The sequence below is a fragment of the Bos indicus genome, chromosome X (assembly GCF_029378745.1).
Source record: "Bos indicus isolate NIAB-ARS_2022 breed Sahiwal x Tharparkar chromosome X, NIAB-ARS_B.indTharparkar_mat_pri_1.0, whole genome shotgun sequence".
Taxonomy (NCBI): Eukaryota; Metazoa; Chordata; class Mammalia; order Artiodactyla; family Bovidae; genus Bos; species Bos indicus.
Genome location: NC_091789.1, coordinates 4,823,649 through 4,841,120, shown reverse-complemented (window position 1 = coordinate 4,841,120; position 17,472 = coordinate 4,823,649). Strand labels below are relative to the sequence as shown.

The following is a 17,472-nucleotide window of genomic DNA, read 5'->3' as shown; positions in this document are numbered from 1 at the left end:
TTCACCGGTGGACTTGGAGGTCTCTGATCAAACTATTGCCCGAAGCGGGGATTTCAGCACCTTTAAGGAAACGTTTGGGAGATTGGCAGAGCGTTGAGGCTCTTGCGTGGGCAGCCACCTATTTCCACGGATGCTCAAGGCTGGACTTCCTGAGACCCACCCTTGTATGGTCCAGCTGACCCAGGTAAGCAAATCCTAGTGGGTTCAAAGGTCAGCGCAAAGGATTAGCCAGTCAACAACAACCTAGTGCACAGGACAGAATTATGGGCCTCAGTCCTTGCTGCACTCTGATAGAGACTGCATCCCCTGTCATCAAGGTGGGAATCGGGAACATGTACAAGGTTATAAAAAAAAGTGAGCAGACACCATCCATCCTACCTTCTGACAACCCACACCTTGGTTCCTGTCAGATATATAATCCTGGGACTGGTGGATATCTTACGGGTTGTGGACCAGACGCACAATTACAGCATAACTGTAGCAGTTATAATGAATAGACTTCCTGAGTGAGGTAGCTAGGAACTAAGGGACATGAAATAATGAGTGATTAAGAGGAGAGCAAGCTTGATCAAGGAGAACTTCTTGGAGGAGGTGAATTTTGAGCAGGTCTGAGAGGAAGGGAGGGACCCGGATTCAATGACCGCAGTGCAGGTGGGGGCTCTGGCCAGGGAGGGGACTGGGAGGAGAGAGAAGCTGGCTGTATTTGGAAGGGTGGAGATGGCAAATAATTGGGCCCTTCTCAAGAGCAGAGCATCTTGGTCGTCATGAATCTGGGGTGGAGGTGGGGCACTGCAGAGAGGGAGGGCTGCAGTGGTTCTGCAGGGAGGCTGCTGGGGGCGGAGGCGGGGGCAGGCAATGCCAATGACGGGATTCAGACTCTCCCACTGCTGGTGCTTGCAGGGGTGGTTGTTGTTTAAACAGAAGGATACTGGGCACCACATGGACAGGCTACTGGGAGCCAGTGGAATTGTCCCACTGGTTGGGCAGAAGGCTTTTTGTGCTGGGGAGCCCTGAGATGCACCCTATTAAAAAAAAAACAATTCTATGAGTGTCCCTCATGTTTATTCACAGAACCCCCCCCCCCCCACCCCATAGCCTTCTTGATTAGAAAGGAAGCGATTCTGAGATGTGGCCTCTTGTTTATTCAACAAGTACTGACTGCTCACTAGGTATCAGACACTGGTGGGCGCTGTTTTCACATACCTGAGGCTGTACTGAAGTACCTCATGGTGTTTGAGGGTTTTTTTTTTTTTTTTTGATACACTGATTTAAAATCAGAATAAGATGTCCCTGTGTATACGGGAACATCTAAGGCCGGCCCCACAGTGTACCCTAAGAAGAACAGAACTCTGCTTCTCCATTCTTCAATAAAACAACAGCCAGGAAAATGTCCCAAGCAGACACAAAGAGCTGTTTTGGGGAGCCTGGACCACACCATCAGAGAACAGGTGTTTCTTGCTCGAGGTAGATGTGACTTTTAAGTCAAAGTGCCTCTAAAGATAAAAGGAAGGGTGATTCTTAACTTTTAAGAAGGATTCACCCTGCGGTTCCTTAAAATGGTCAGCTCCCTAAGTTCAGCTAGAGATAATTTCATTCTACACAATTTTAGCCCTTATAGTATAAAACAAGGGGTGACTTGGGGGAGGGTGTGAGGGGCCAGAGGATAGATAGTCAACCTAGTGATGGGAGAGTTTTCTTAGGAATTTGATTCAAAGCTAATCCTATCTGGGGGCCTGGCTCCTGTGGAGCTCCAGGATCTCTGCCTGGGTTTCTCAGCTGATTGGATTTTCAATTCAGGTTCTGAAGCAGTAGAAAAAAAAACAAAACATTTTCAAATGACACCATGTGGTTTGCTGAGTCACTTTTCTGACCTGGCTCCTATGCTTTTAAGAGTTAGAGTGATATTTGCTAAGGAGACCCAAGAGCTGTGAATAAAATCAAAAGCCAGTTGGCCAGGAAGGAGCCAGGCGAGTGATATAGCCCCAAATTTAGAAAGACCAACACCGTATACACACACTCCCCCACCTCTAGACTCTAAGGTGAAGTGTTTTCCCTGTGAGGTGTTGAGACACTTTCGTGTGTCACAAAGATACCCTTGTGTCCAGCTGTTTCCTCACTCTCTCTGGCTAGCCTGGGGTCTGGGAGGGCTCAGATGGTGTAGAAATGCAGACAGGGATGGGAGGCCATGTTGGTAAGTTTATGTTGTGTGCTTGCACACTCAGTCGTGTCTGACTCTTTGGGACCCCACCAGGCTCCTCTGTCCATGGAATTTTCCAGGTAAGAATACTGGAGTGGGTTGCCATTTCCTTATCCAGGGGATCTTCCTGACCCAGGGATTGAACCAAAGTCTCTTGTGTCCCCTGCACTGGCAGGCGAATTCTTTACCAGTAAAGTCTGTTAGAGCCCCTCTGTGGAGCCAACTAGCAGATTCACTGAGAAGCTGTCATCAAGTGGATGTGGGGACCCTGGTTTAGAGACTCATTTAAGGTCCCTGCAATCCAGAGAAAGGGTAACACACTCAGATAAACAGGAGAAATCAATCCTGCTCCCCCACCCCCAACCCTTCACAGTCCAAGCCTCCCCACTCAGCTCCTCTGATTACCAGCAGTCAGCTCCCCATTTGCCCTCTCACACGAAGGGCCCTAATAACACAGGTGTCTCCAGCTCTCCAGAGGTTTTCCCCTGGAGGCGGGACTCAGCACACACCCCAAGAGGAGCCCCATCTCCCAACTCACTTTACTTCTCCCCACAGGGTGCGACATGACGCTTTAGTCTGTGAATGCCTCTAAACACTCAGGCCACTTCTACATTTCGATGTAAAATGGTCTTAGAATAGGCCCATATTAGAAATGACCCTGATGAGTCACGTCCCTCACTTTCGAGGCTGACGTCAAGGGAGAGACCGCCAGCCCCTCCCCCCTCCCTTGGAGCCTGAGGCAAGGACCGCACTAGGGGAGAGGAGATGGATGGTGGGGCTCATCATCTTCTTCCCTCTGGGGAAGGGGCATCTGCTGGGGGCTGCAGGGCCAGCCACAGCCCCTCCCTCTCAGCACCGCCAGGCCTCCTGGGTCTCACAGGCTTTCTCGTTCCCCCCTCCCCCGCTTCCTTCATCCCCTCTCCCCTTCCTCCCTCCCAGTGGTGCAGTCTGAGCTTCAATGGAAGCCGCTTCCCGAGGCTGCAGCGAGGCCTCCCAGAATGACGGGGTCCTAGAAACAGTCCCAAGTGGCCTCTTCGGGCCCATAAATGACAGCCAAGCCACCTGGGTGGGCGACCCCGTCATAACACTCCTCTAGAGAACTGGACTCTCAGAACTAGTCCCCCAGTTGCTTATTTTTATGAGAACTCCTAGGTGGTACCTCATCCCTCCTATTTCCTGTTGAGAACCCCCTCCAAACGAGGAGTGTTGAACAGTGCTCTACTCCTTTAAAAAAATTAAATTGAAAAGCGAGTCTACATACCATTTTTCTATCTGACTTCATAAGCCTGTTTTCGAAAAAAAAAAAAAAATATTGGTTTGCCCTATCATGTCTGATAAGCACTGAGTAGAATGAGTCTCTCATCATTCGTATTTATGTCACCCTCACATAAGCCTAAACAATGTAAGCTATAATCCTCCCCATCTACCTCCCCTGGGGACTAATGGCCTCCAAACATTTACTTTATTACACACATTTGTTTTGTGGCAAATCTTGCCAACACACCATTTTAAAGTTTATACATGAGGTGGCAAATGTCAGAAATAAATGAAAAAAAAAAAAAAAATCCCAGTACCTGGCTTGGTTCTGGTATTTACACTGAAAATGAAATTTCATATCTCCAGCTTATGAGAAAACCCTTCTTAGTTGCATATTGGCTTTAAAATATTGTCATTTAATATCTTCATAGTACGCTTTTCATTTATCATACACCTTGTAATTTGGCTTAAAAAAACACTCCACTAAGTGGGTATGACACATCTTTTATCAGATGCCAAAAGCACAAAAATGTGTTTTGTTTTTATGTAACTGGTACAGTTCCTTCTGATGTTTATTTTCAAACCGGAAATGTATATATTTTACTGTAAACGTAACCCCTGAGGACTGCACAAACCTAAAGCTCCATCTCTTTTCCGTCATCCCACTCCCCAGAGATCACCCCAGTTACCAGTTGGAGTAGGGAAGGAACACCTTCCTAGTGACTTTTTTCTTTAAGTCCATCCCTTCTGCGGCCAAAATGGGCAATTTCAGTTTCTCTGTGTGCTTTCAGGAGCCTTCAATCGGAGGAAACGAAACTCCATCTATGTCACCGTGACTTTGCTCATTGTGTCCGTGTTAATTCTCACGGTGGGCCTTGCTGCAACCACCAGGACCCAGAATGTGACTGTTGGAGGTTATTACCCAGGAGTTATTGTAAGTATCAGAAGCATAGGTAGGTCTCAGCAGCTTGCTAGCTAGAGACGTTTGGTTCTACTCTGATGGCTTTCAATTCTGTTTGAGTTTCTGTGTTTGCTCAGTTTTCCTCCTTTATGTATCTGTGTTCATATAGAGAGACAACTCGGGCCTATTTAGAAGAGCACTGGACTAAGAAGAACCCTAGCTCCATGCCTAACTAGCAGTGTGATCCCGAGCAACCTCCCCTCACTCTTTGGACCTCAGTTTTCTCATCTAGGAGATGTTAGTAGTTAGCAGTGTTAACCGTAGGCTGAGGTTCTTTCCTCTCTGGGCATCTGGTTTCCTATACATAACAGAGGTCACCCGACCTTACTTGAACTCTGAGGACCCTTGCAGCTTGATAGTCTTATGACCCACAGCACACTGATCTCCAAAGTCATCCTGCCGTCCTCTCAGGAAAAATATGTGGAATATCCACTCCTAAAATATGTATACGTATTCACTTACAAAGTATATACAGGTTCATAAACCTATTAAAATGGAAATTCAAAAATTAGATAAAAGTGAATGCACTTTTAATTTTTAATATCTTCATACTAACACTATAATTTCAAGGAATGATACACACTTCATATGAAGTCTCATTAAAGTTAGTGGCTATAAATCCTTATTTCAAGTAACTACTAGATAATTTTGAATATGTGGGACTTTCTTCTCAGATATGATTGTCATTGGCATCATTGCGTTTTGAATGTACTCTCACAGGGTGGCAAAGAATTTACCCTGAGACTTCCTGTCATCTTCTCACTGTGTTACTTTATTAGGGTCATCTTCTTTGTAGTTTATCAACAGGAGTCTTTGCTCACCCCTTGTCCGTTTTGTTGCCACTAGTTAAGACTAGATAAGACTATCCGGGCACACATAATCTGCCCCACCCCCAACCCCCTGCTGCTTTCAAACTGCTCTCCTCCCAAAGGATAGCTGCCTTGTCACCTGATGTTCACACCAAGGGAGGGCGCCCGTGACAGTCCGTGTGTTGAATAATTGTAATGCAAAATTTCCTATTCTTTCAGATAAACAAAAAATAGGAAAAATTTCTTTCCCTACTTGAGTGGATTGTTTTACCCATCCCCAGGCTGCATGCAATCCACTCTGGAAAGCGCTGACTTCTGCATACAAAACCTCACTGGATACTAAATCATCACATCATATATGAAATGAAATATATACCATTTTGTCAATTATACCTCAGTTGAATTGAGGAAAAAGAAAAACAAACAAAAACCTCATTTGGATCTACACATGCTACTACTGACCCCCAAAACTTAATTGAATACCAATTAAATGGCTTCTCAATTGTAACTGCTAGAGGGCGGGAAGAAAGTTAGTTAGGATGGGATTTTGTGTTTTTTTTTACATTTTAGGTTATCAGAGAGGACAGGCGAATTTGTTATTTTTTTGTCTCTCTTCTTTTTCACTCTTTTTTTTTTTTTGGAGTGGTGGGGGTTGCAGAGAGAAGCAAAGGAAGGGGAAGGGATTAAAGATGGATGCCTTTGACAAGCCAGTACTGTGAGTGACCAAGCCTGACGCCTGTTGCCTAGGTCACCGATTCCACAGTCAGCCTCCTCAATAGCCCTGGACTCTGGCACCCAGCTGCTGAAGGCCGCCCACCCCACTGGGGGAGTTCCTCCTTGGGCCCACAGGGCTCCCCTCAGCCAAGGGCAGGTGTCCCACAAACAGCATTTGGTGCCCTCTGCTAAGCATGTGACGTGAGAACTCACCCGGTCCACTTCCTGTGGTGAGGCAAGAAAACCAGTCGTCAGCAGAATTGGGTTTTATTTTTAAACACATGAGGGAGGGGGGAATGGAGGGAGGGGGGGTAAGATTGCATTTTGGTGGCTTGGGAAAGCAATTTATAGGGTCTGTGTGACTTTGTGGGCTTCAGGTAACTACATTTAGTAAGAGATTTCTGACTGCTGAGCACATACTCAAGCCAAGATTCAGACTCCCCCTGGGTGAGGGGAAGGTATTTTCCATGTCATTTAAGAGTAGCAGCTGCTATTCATGAACGGTGGCTCTAAACCTTCTCTGTAGAATATCTGCCTGTGGGTGGCTGGGTTGGAATACATTAACAAAGGAAGGAGGGCTTGTGATTGTTATTGGAGTACCTGATGTTCAGCTAGCACTGGGAGTTGAAGCAGTGGAAGAGTATCTGTGTGTGTGTGTCTCACTGAGAGCTGATATGGAAATGTTAATCAGAGAACTGGCCTTATGGATTAACCTTAAAATTTTTGCTTTTATAGTTCCTGTAGATTGTTTCTTTAAAATAGATTTTAATTATAGAAAGTGAAGGGGGGAAGATTGCAGGTTGAACAGCTGAAAAATCCATTTGAGGTGATAGGTCAGATAATGTTATAACAGATACAATAATGACTCATACCTCTGAAAAAATAAATGCCTGAGAATCTAGATTTATTCGGGACCTGGGTGCTTTCACTAATTGAATAATTTGGTTACTAGAGAGTTATTGTATAGACTCTAAGCCAGTGGTTTCCCTACCTTGGCGTGTATTTTAAGAAACACCTGGAGGAAGTCTTAATTCAGGTGGATCGGCAGCCACTTGGAGAACTAAAACACAATAAATAAACAATGCTTAGCAATAAAACCAGAATGAGCCAAATGTGGCATCTTTAGATTCCGCACTATCTAGTTGGCCAGTCTGAATATAAATAACTATTGTATAGATTAGGGGAAAAAAATGTCAGGTTATTTGGAACTCTGCTATTTTAGGACTCTGGTTAAATGCGTATGTGAGAATGTAAAATTTTAAAACAGACCAATTGGGGGGCAATTATTAGATTAAATGATGACTTACCATACACTTCATTTAAAAATATTGAGATCTCAAGCATTGAAAAATCTAATCGTATTTATTAAACTCTAAGTCACGTGACACTTTTCTGCGGCATCTTTATTTTACCAAATGAGATGCCCTTCGACAATGAGGTGCATTCTGATAGGGTTTTAACTACTGTACCTGAACCAGAATGTGGTGTCATCATCTTAAGGCATGTGTGCAACAGGCATCTTTAAAGGTGTGCTCATCTCTACAGGCTGAACTGTATCATTAAAAAAAATTAAAACCAACCCAGAAAGACAAACTGGCTTAGGATTTTTACTGTCCTCAAATATTCAAGACATAGTCCTTTCTAGAAGAGTTCCAGTGAACTTTCTACCCAGGAGGACTAAAAAAATAATAATAATGAAATAGAATAAAACAAGAGCCTCGTTTGTATGAAGCTGGAAAAGACAAGGGAGAAAGCCCACTCCTTCTGTATAGCTCTAGCCTTAGATCCAGGAGAACGAGGCCTCCAAGTGTGTTTCCCATGCAACCCCCAAGATGGAGTTGGCCACCTGATCAGTGCTAAAAGTCTCTCATGCCAACATCTTCTCCCCTACCTGTTGTACTGCTAGGGCCCACATCCACCTGGGTTTTCTTTCAGGAAAGAAACCAGGAGTTTCTGTCCTCTTTCCCAGTCAGGGGAAGGGGAGGCTCAGTTAACTGAAAATTATATCAGAGTTCCCATGGGGGAGTAGGAGGCAGAGACAACAGGGATCATTCAAAACCATCAATAACCCAGAAATCGTCTCTAAGGCCAATGTGGCTTCAGCTTCACATGTGAATACTCTTGAAATCCAACAAAAGTTTGACTAACTGGAATGCTCAGGAAATACAAGGAGCTCTGAACAGTGGGATTTTGTGGTTTTGTAGCCACAAAATAGTTTTGTAGTCACCAGCCTGGTGGGCTGCCGTCTATGGGGTCGCACAGAGTCAGACATGACTGAAGCGACTTAGCAGCAGCAGCAGCAGCATTGTGAATGAGGCAGAAATTTTTTTTACCTCTTGTTTGAAACTGTTTCTAAAATATAAGATCATTCTAAGATAAAATTCCTTGTTCAGTAAGTATGTTTCAAAGATGAGTCTTGAGTCTTGATTTGCTTGATAAGACTAGTCCTCCACTAGCTTCCTGTTGCCTCCTTAGCATTGTCATTCAAAGCTCTCTGAAGATGCCGTCAGCCTGGTCTCCCACACCTTTCTTTTCCCAAAATTGTCCATTCACAGTCCCCCGAACATTACTTGGGCTGGGACGTCCTCCCAGTGCTCTCTCTCTCTGTTTATGCAAATGTTCTTTTCTATCCTATCTTAAAGACAGCTGGCACATTTCTCAGCTACTGGGATCCATAGTTGTGTCTACCATCTTTGAACTCCCTACCTTAGATTCTTTCTACTCATAATTGTTGGAAAACTAGTCACATTCTGTTTTGTGGGATGTTGGGCCATATTCTCATTTAGCTTTGTTTATACACATCAACAATCCCTTATCTAAACCCTTGGGCCAGCTGTGTTTGCAAATTTATTTATTTTTTATATTTTAGAAAGATAATACAGTGCATCTGTCATATATTGGGTTGGCTGAAAAGTTCATTTGGGTTTTTCATAAGCATCAGAAAAATCTGAATGAACTTTTTGGCCAACCCAATATTATCTAACATCCCAGTGGAGTCTTGAGATATACCCAGTAATCAAGCATCTTCATCTTTCTACAGTAAACTGTGAATTTTTACACTAAGTAGATAAACATTATAAAATAACCTCACAGCAGTTTGAGGTCAGGCTTTGCCACCAAGTTAGTTACAAAAAAGCCTTTTGGTTTTAAGAGCTTTGTTGATTTCAGGATTACAGAATGGGATTGTAGACCCATTACCTAATTATAGTTCCTTGAGGCTATCTCATTGGTCTTGGTATCGTATCCCACCTCATTTCCTGGCCTCCAAATCACAAGTCTAGTACTGAGCCTGCCAGAGTAGCTGTCCAATGAAAAGTTATCAAATGATTAATCTTTTTGAGCTTCATCTCCAGGATGGGAATAGGCATGGGTGCAGTCTAAAAAGAACCCTGGAATCTGATTTTTAATGATTTGTCTTTTTTTCCCCTACAATTGGAGAGCAGCCAAAACAAAGCAAGCTGGTTATTTGTTCAGGTAATGGGGAGTCAAGATGGAGGTCCAAAGGTCTGAAACATTCCACGATTCAGTGTTCTCGAGGGAGGACCATAGAGCTTACCTCTCTGAGGCCTCTGGGGAGCAAACAGTTGATTAGACGCTGCTGCCTATTTGCAGGAAATTCTGTTGAATTTTTTCCTCCTTTGCTTTCACTGCCTCAGCTCTTTCTCAAATAGGATCTCTCACTCCCTCCTTGCAGAGAGCATCTTCCCTGAGGGGAGTGGGCAGTGGCAAAGGTCACTGTTCTGCTCACAGTTGCCACAAATGCAGCAAAGTGTGGCTGGAAGAACACCAGCTGTTAGTCAGGGGATCTGAGGGCTACTCCTGGTTTTGCCTGAACTTGCTGTCAGAGGGGACAAGCCCAGACAATTCTCTAGGCCTCCATTTTGCTGTCTAGCAAATGGGACTCATATCAACATGGAGGGCAAGTGCTTCTTTAAATTCAAATACTTTTCATATGTAAAGTGGTTTTAGCGGCGCACTGGCGAGTTAGTGCCATCATCCAGATGAGTGAATTCTTCTAGCCAGAACTCAGGTGATCTTAGCATCCCACCTGGTGAACTCTGCCTGTGTTTGGCCCCATTTCTCCCCTCCTCTGTGAGATCTGGAAACGACCGTGTATTTAGCAGCCTCGCTTATGCAGGTCACACTACATACATGCCTTGTCTCATTTCATCCCCACAGCAGCCCTGTGTGGTCGAGATCATTGTGATTCCCATTTAATAGAGGAGGAAACTGAAGCACAGCGTGCTTAAAGAACTAGCCCAAGACCACACAGTTTCTAAGAATAGCAGAGTCAAAGATATAATACAAAATGAATTATTCTCAGCTTCTTGAGCACCTTGTTTCTACCTCACCTGTGGTCATTCAGCCACAGACTCTCTCCCTTACTAGGCTATGCATTTGTACAGGGAAAGGGCCATGTCGTCTTATTTATGTGACAAAAGTACTCAGTGAGGGTTAGAAAATGGAATGAGTTGGAGTGGAATAGAAATGGAATGGAAGGAAAGGGGAGGGAACTGGGTAAAGTAACTGGCTGCCCCGGGATTTCCAGACAATTCCATGAGGCTTCAGGCCGCCTCTTCCGGTATTGCCATCAGAGAGTTATTTGAGTGTCAGCAGAAGTGAGTGTCTTTGCTTTGTTTCCTGTCTTAAGGCAAAGGTTGTCGTTGGGGATCAGGAGACTTTCAGTGAATATCTGTGGAAACTGATGAACCACTCAGTAAAAGGACTTATTTTCCTTGTAAGAAGCTGCCTCTGACTTTCTTTCAATCTCCACAAATGGCCCAGAGTGTCATAAGCACAGACTATTCATGGAATTCTTCCTGAAAAAATAGAAACTGTGAACATATTGGAAGGGCAGATAAGATAGAATATGAAACTCTTCTGAAATAGAGCAAAGAATGATAGGATTTCCCAGCTCAAATCAGGTTAGAGCTGCTCAAAAGTTAAATGTCTTTTTAAAAAGTGATAATAATCGCTAGAACAATAACTCCTATTTACTGAGTACTTGCTGTGTGCTAGGCTGTGTGCAAAGTTCTTTGACTGTAGCATCCTGGCTAATCCTTAAAAAATCCTGCAAGACGGCCACTTTGATGGTCCCCATTTTCCAGCTAAGGAAACTGAGGTTTAGGGAGGTCAGTCGGTCTGTTCGAGGTTGCAGACACAAGGGGAAGAGCTGGGTTTAGAAGCCAGGCTAGTCTGATGACCAGCTTTTAATCACTGTACTTTAAAGTTTTTATTTATTTGTTATTTAGCTATGTCTGATCTTAGTTGTGGCATATGGGATATTTTGTTGTGGTACACAGGCTCTCTAGTCATGGTGCCCAGGCTTACACAGTATGTGCGATCTTAGTTCCCTGAGCACGGATCAAACCTGTTTTCCCTGCACTGCAAGGTGGATTCTTAACCAGGGGACCACCAGGGATGTCCGTAATCACTATACTTTTATTACAACGCATTTTAATTACATTTCAAACAAGACCAGGTAGGAGACAGGCATAGAGTAACTGTTGAGAGGATGTTCTCTGTAGGGTCTTGGATGGCATGGAATACATCCTTACGCTCTTCAGCTTGCATTTCCCAAGAGGGGCTGCTGGTTGAGTGGCCTTACAGAATGAGCCTTGGAAATTTGTATTCATTCCTTCCCTTCAATCTCTTTCTTCCTTGGGTCTCTGAGGCAAGCGCCCAGTCCCCCTACACTGTCCCACCAGGCTCTTGCCCAGCCTTTGGGTCCTTTAGATGTCCAAGCCTGGTGTAAGGCTTGGGGGGCCTCAGGCTGAGAGAGATACCCCTGTGAGCCAAAGTAAGGCTGCAGATGGAAAGCCTGATCATTAGTAAGGCGCAAGAGAAATGTAACTACACCACTGGACTTGCGTTAAGATTTATTGGTCCATTCCCACCACATTTTACTTCTTCCACTTTCATTCCTGATAACAGCCGTCAGTTAGTGATCTTTCCCAGCCGAGACTGGCAGACTCAGTCCACTAATGTCAGAACTGAGAGCGAAGTGGGATTTGCTACTCCGAGCCATCATCCCAGACGCTAAGACAGGGAGATTGTTTCTCAGCATTTTACACTGCCATTTCTGCTCACCCTTTAATGAATGCTTTCTGTCCATAAATGAAGCAGAGATGGAAGAAGAGGTGAAGAAGTGCTCACATAAATTGCAGTGGGTCAACCACAAATACAGGCTTTCCAAAAAATTGTTCTTTTTTTTTTTTTTAAGTCTAGGTTAAGGTGCTTGCTGATTTCTAAAGTACTTCCTGGGTTTGATTAGTGTGGCAGATGCATCAAAAATTGCTATTTCCAACCTTTATTTTGTGATTCGTGCATCAGGGTAGAAGGTCTCTTTTCAAAGAAAAGATAAAGATCAGAATATAATTCGTGCTTTTCACCGTTATCCGACTCTGACTGACTCACTGGTCACATGCTAGGTAATGGATATGGAAATTGAAATCAGCAGGCTCTGAAAAGCTATGGTTGACTTTTACTTTTAGCTTTCGGGCACTTGAGTTTCTTTTTAGGTGTGATTCATATCTACAGGGGCAAATTGGTAAATGGTGAAAGAAATGCTTTTTTAGCTCATACTGTATTTGTGTGCGTAACAACTGCACAGGTTTAGCAGGTTCTTTTCTGCGATCCTGAACCCTGTCCTGGGGCTGGAATGGCTGTGTGCGTGGGCAGGCTGACCATCCATGCCCTGTTGCTTTACAGCTTGGCTTTGGATCGTTCCTTGGAATCATTGGATCAAACCTCGTGGAGAACAAACGGCAGATGGTAAGTTTTCGTGGCTACACAATCAGACCACCTCTTCATCTGAAAGAGCTCAACATTTCTGTGGACGGGTAGCACACTTCCTAAGGTTGCCCATGTTGGACCACGAAAGAAACAGCTACCTTCCCCTAAGCTTCCAGGAAACTTGTTGTAAAGCGACCCTGTGGTGTGGGACTTGTTCTCACCTTGCCTAATGCTCGCTCAGTTGCCCAGCTCATCTCCTTAAGTCACAAGGATAGAATAATCTGTATCTTCCCCTTTGATTTTCCCCTCATCAGTGAATGAGTGCACCAGCGTAGCCAGTCAGGCCACTGTCCTCACTTGGGGTGCCTTTGCTACTCTGATTCCTGCATTCAGTGGCCACCCTTATCCCTCCCTCTCTGATGTATAGCCTGAGATTTTCATCTAAGGGACTTGAATTAACAGAACAAATACATATAGGGCACAAGAAGACAAAATAAAATTACAAAGCTGGTCTCCGATAGTCCCATGACCCTTGGTTCAAAGCTACCTGGGTGATGAGGTGAAGAGGAAGGATGGGCATATACTGGGAGGTAAAACTCACCAAATTCTCTGTCCAAATGGGGCCCCGCAAGGGCAAGCTGTTGTGTCTTCCTGCTTCAGCCTGAGAAGGCTTCGTAGAGGGCAAGAGAAGAAAGTACAGACTGAATTGCAAGCTTATTGCAGTTTTATAGGCTTGTAAATCAAGAGGCCTGGTGAGTGGTCAGATGGTGGACTGATTAGGCTCCCCAGTACAAGTCTCCATGGCATCTAGACTTTGATAATGGAGTCTATTTAACAGCAAGTTTAATCAGATAACGTAATAGCTCCAGGGACAGAGAGCTCTAACCATATGTTCTCCCCCAGCAATGTGGGGAGTCGGCCTCAGGGGAGTTCTCATAGTCCTCTTCTTCCATGTCACCTGGGCTCTCCCACAGCCGGTTGTGTTTGCACTTTGGATTTAAATTATTCAAAATAACAGGGGAGTTCTAATTGTAGAGCTGATCATAGCATAGCTAATAATGCCAATTTCATGACATCGTTCATCCATTATTTACCAATCCTCTGTACTGCTGTGAAGTGAGATTTATGGGACAAGGTTTCTGAACGACTCCCAAAGGAGATCTGTATTTCCTCGTAGCCTGTTGAGATGGGTCTTATCCCTGGAGAGCAGCCTAATGTCATCCTATTTCTCCCCTTCCCCCACAAAAGCACCTCAAGGAGTGTTGTTTTGAGGGTCAACAAGGGCAGGTGGGGGCTTCCCACGTGGCTCAGATGGTAAAGAATCTGCCTGCAATGCAAGAGACCTGGGTTCAGTCCCTGGGTCAGGAAGATCCCCTGGAGGAGGGCATGGCTACCTACTCAGTATTCTTGCCTAGAAAATCCCATGGAGAGAGGAGCCTGGCAGGTTACGGTCCTTGGGGTCGCAAAGACTGGGACAGGGCTGAGCAGCTAACACTTTCACAAGGGTAGATGGTGGGCTCAGGCAGTACCTACTCCCGACCCTGGAAATACCTGGAAATGCCTACCTCCTCATTGGATTGTAGTATTACCCTTGTAATGGAGACACGTTATTAGGAAAATTTCTGTTACCTGACATGATCAGAGAATAGGGCAGTCTAGTTCCAGCAAACAATTTTTGTACTTGAATTTTTTTGTATTGACTGCACAGAATTGATCAATTTCAGAGACTGCAACCCTTGTAAAATGTCTTTGACATCTAAGCCATAAGTTGTGTGGTCTCCTTCCTCTGTGATGCAGGGCCATGTCGGGTTGTGTGGGGCCTCAGAGTCATGAGGGGTTGGGCAGATCACTGTACTAGGAGTTGGCGGGCACAGGCTCTCCCATAGCCTGGCCAGTGACCTGGGACACACCATTTCCCCTCTCTGAGCCTCAAATTCCACAGTAAATAAAATAGGATTGGACAACATGATGTCAAAGGTCTGAGTCTCAGAGTGGAAGAGCCATGTAGCCTGATTCCTCAGCCTCCTCTTCCTTGGGTACTCACTGACTCACGGAGTAAATTTCTTAGCTTGCCCTGAAAATGTAGGATATAATCCAGTGGCCCCTTCTCTGCATCCCCCTCCCAGTCATGCTACTGAAAAGGGCCTCCCCGTGGGGTGGCATGGAAGGCTAACAGACACTTTTGCTTTGTCCCCCCACAGCTGGTGGCTTCTATCGTCTTTATCAGCTTTGGTGTGATTGCGGCCTTTTGCTGTGCCATAGTTGATGGGGTCTTTGCTGCCAGACACATTGTGAGTATTTTTAGTCTGGGGTTAAAGTAAGTGTGCAATACAAGGAGGCTTCACCGAGCGGGTGTGTGCTGGGTGTATGCTGAGGGCTGTGAGGGGTGCGGAAGAAGTAGAAGACAGGATCCCTGTCCCATGGAGGTAACGTCAACATGAGGACCTCACGGAATGCACTACAGAACTGGGGCTGAGCTGAGGGAGTGAACTCTAGGTGCCAGAGTGGTTTACGTTGGGTCAGGCCGGGCTTCCCAGTGGGGGAAGGGCTGGAGGTCGTTGAGATTTGGAAAAGTCAAAGACAAGGGCATTGGGGCCAGGGAATTGGCATTGGGAGTGAGGAGGCAGGGAGAGAGCCCTGGTAGCTGACCTCCCCTCGCCATCTCCAGCAGCAACAAGAGTGGCCCATGAGGACAGAAACGTTGTTTTCAGCATGTGGAATCTAGTTCCCTGACCTGGGCTGGAATCCGTGTGCCCCTGCATTGGGAACGCAGAGTCTTAATTCCTGGACCTCCAGGGAAGTCCCCCAGACACCGTTTCTAGGATCGTTGAACATTGCTGTCTTCATAGCTGGAGAGGAGTGATGTGATTGGGGTCTGGAGAAAGCCCCAGAACTAAAAGTCTTCAGAACAATCCCAGTCCTGGCATTCAGGCGCCAAGTGCTTCAAATTCTGGAGAAGCTAGGCCTCGAGGAAGGCCTGAAACCCAAATCTGTGCTTCTCAGGGAAACCTGGGATTCGGGTCCTTCCCGTGGGCCCCGCTAGAGGAACCCTCACCCCTCACTCTGTGCTTTCTTAATCTGGCCCAAGGCTACCTTCTTCCATTGGGCTCAATAGACACAGTGCCCACAACCATGAACTTTTATAGGGTCCCAGAAAAATATAATTTATTTTCAAATCAGAGGAAAAATGATGACCTTTTAGGCAAAAAAAAAAAAAAAAAAAAAGAAAAACAAAGTTTTCACATGTAATAGAAATTTGTCTTTATACCAATGCAGTCATAACAAAGAATTAAATGAAACATCCTATTCAATATTTTGAATGGAGGAAGGAGTTGCAAAAGGCAATAGTCCTAGGGAGGTCATAGCGTGGCCCTGATCTGGCCCACAAATCCCAAGCAAGAGTGAGCTAAGCTGCTTAGTGAGCCCCCACAACCCACTCAGACACTTATTTCTATCCCCAACTGAACCAACAGTGAAAATGAAAACATAAAGCAATTAAAAATCCATAAATAAAAAAGAAAATGAAAACATCCTATGAACTAGTTGGAACTGTGTATTTTCTAAAACAAGTGAATTAGAGAAAAATTGAATCAGAATATTCTGTGGATCTTCTGTGGATCAATGATATTTTATTCCATTTCAGTCTTTGGCTAACAGTGCAGGTTAGCCTGAGGGAGAGTCCTGGGTATGGATGGATCTGGGCAAGGGTGATTTGCAACATTGTTTTAATCCCAACTTGTTCTTGGACTCTCCTCCCAAATTTAAGAGTCAGTCCCTCACTTGCCAAGCTTAGTGGAATTCACATAGTCAGTGTTGGTGTGTAAGGAGACCATTTCTGGGCAGGGGCAAAGTATGGGGTGGGAGAGAGAGGTTTTTTGCCCAGTTCTCTTTTGGGGCCAAGAATATATTGGTTCCTGTATCAGATCCATCCCTTATTATTTTAGCTGAGAGCAGCCATCTTTTTCTTTTTGAAAAGGCAAATGACACAACAGGAACTTGTGACATCCACTCTCCTACTACCCTAACCACCCTAAAATAGCGATTCTATCACATAGGCAATTTTCACATATTACCCTCTGAGTATATATACCTATTTTTGTAGCATGCTTGTAGTCACTCATAGTATTGTGTGCTGTTTTGTTCCAACAGGCGCCATCTTAATGACAATAATTGTTTTTGTGTGGTGAATTTAGCGTTTCAATGTGCCTTGACATCTATTATCTCATTTGAGACCCACAACCATCCTGTGAGATATGTAGGGCAGGCATGATTATCCCCATTTGACAAGCACTCTTCACTCCGAGGCAGTCTCCATGGCAACACAGGCATAGTGGCCAAGAAGCCTGCGGTAGATTTTCATGGCATCATGAGCTAAAATGGCTTCCTCCTTTTCCCTCCTCTTCCCACTTCTAATTTTTTTTAAACAGCTTTATTGAGACATAGTTCACATCTCATCTAATTTATCCATCTGAAGCATATAATTCAGAGCTTTTAGTACATTCATGGATATGTGCAAACTATCACCAAATCAATTTTAGAAGGTTTTCATCATCCCCCAAACAACCCCATACCCGTTAGCTGCTGCTGCTGCTAAGTCACTTCAGTCGTGTCCAACTCTGTGTGACCCCATAGATGGCAGCCCACCAGGCTCCCCCGTCCCTGGGATTGTCCAGGCAAGAACACTGGAGTGGGTTGCCATTTCCTTCTCCAGTGCATGAAAGTGAAAAGTGAAACTGAAGTCGCTCAGTCGTGTCTGACTCTTAGCTACCCCATGGACTGCAGCCTTCCAGACTCCTCCG

General features: G+C 44.9%; 1 protein-coding gene across 2 annotated transcripts in view; it reads left to right on the top strand.

The window, feature by feature from the left end:
- Nucleotides 1–17,472, top strand: part of TMEM255A (transmembrane protein 255A) — a 48,040-nt gene that overhangs the window by 2,720 nt on the left and 27,848 nt on the right. For both annotated transcript variants that reach the window (XM_070784128.1, XM_070784129.1), the window contains exons 2-4: nt 4,246–4,388; nt 12,650–12,712; nt 14,875–14,964. In XM_070784128.1, coding sequence (XP_070640229.1) covers nt 4,246–4,388; nt 12,650–12,712; nt 14,875–14,964 — 296 coding nt within the window. The remainder of the gene's footprint in view (nt 1–4,245; nt 4,389–12,649; nt 12,713–14,874; nt 14,965–17,472) is intronic.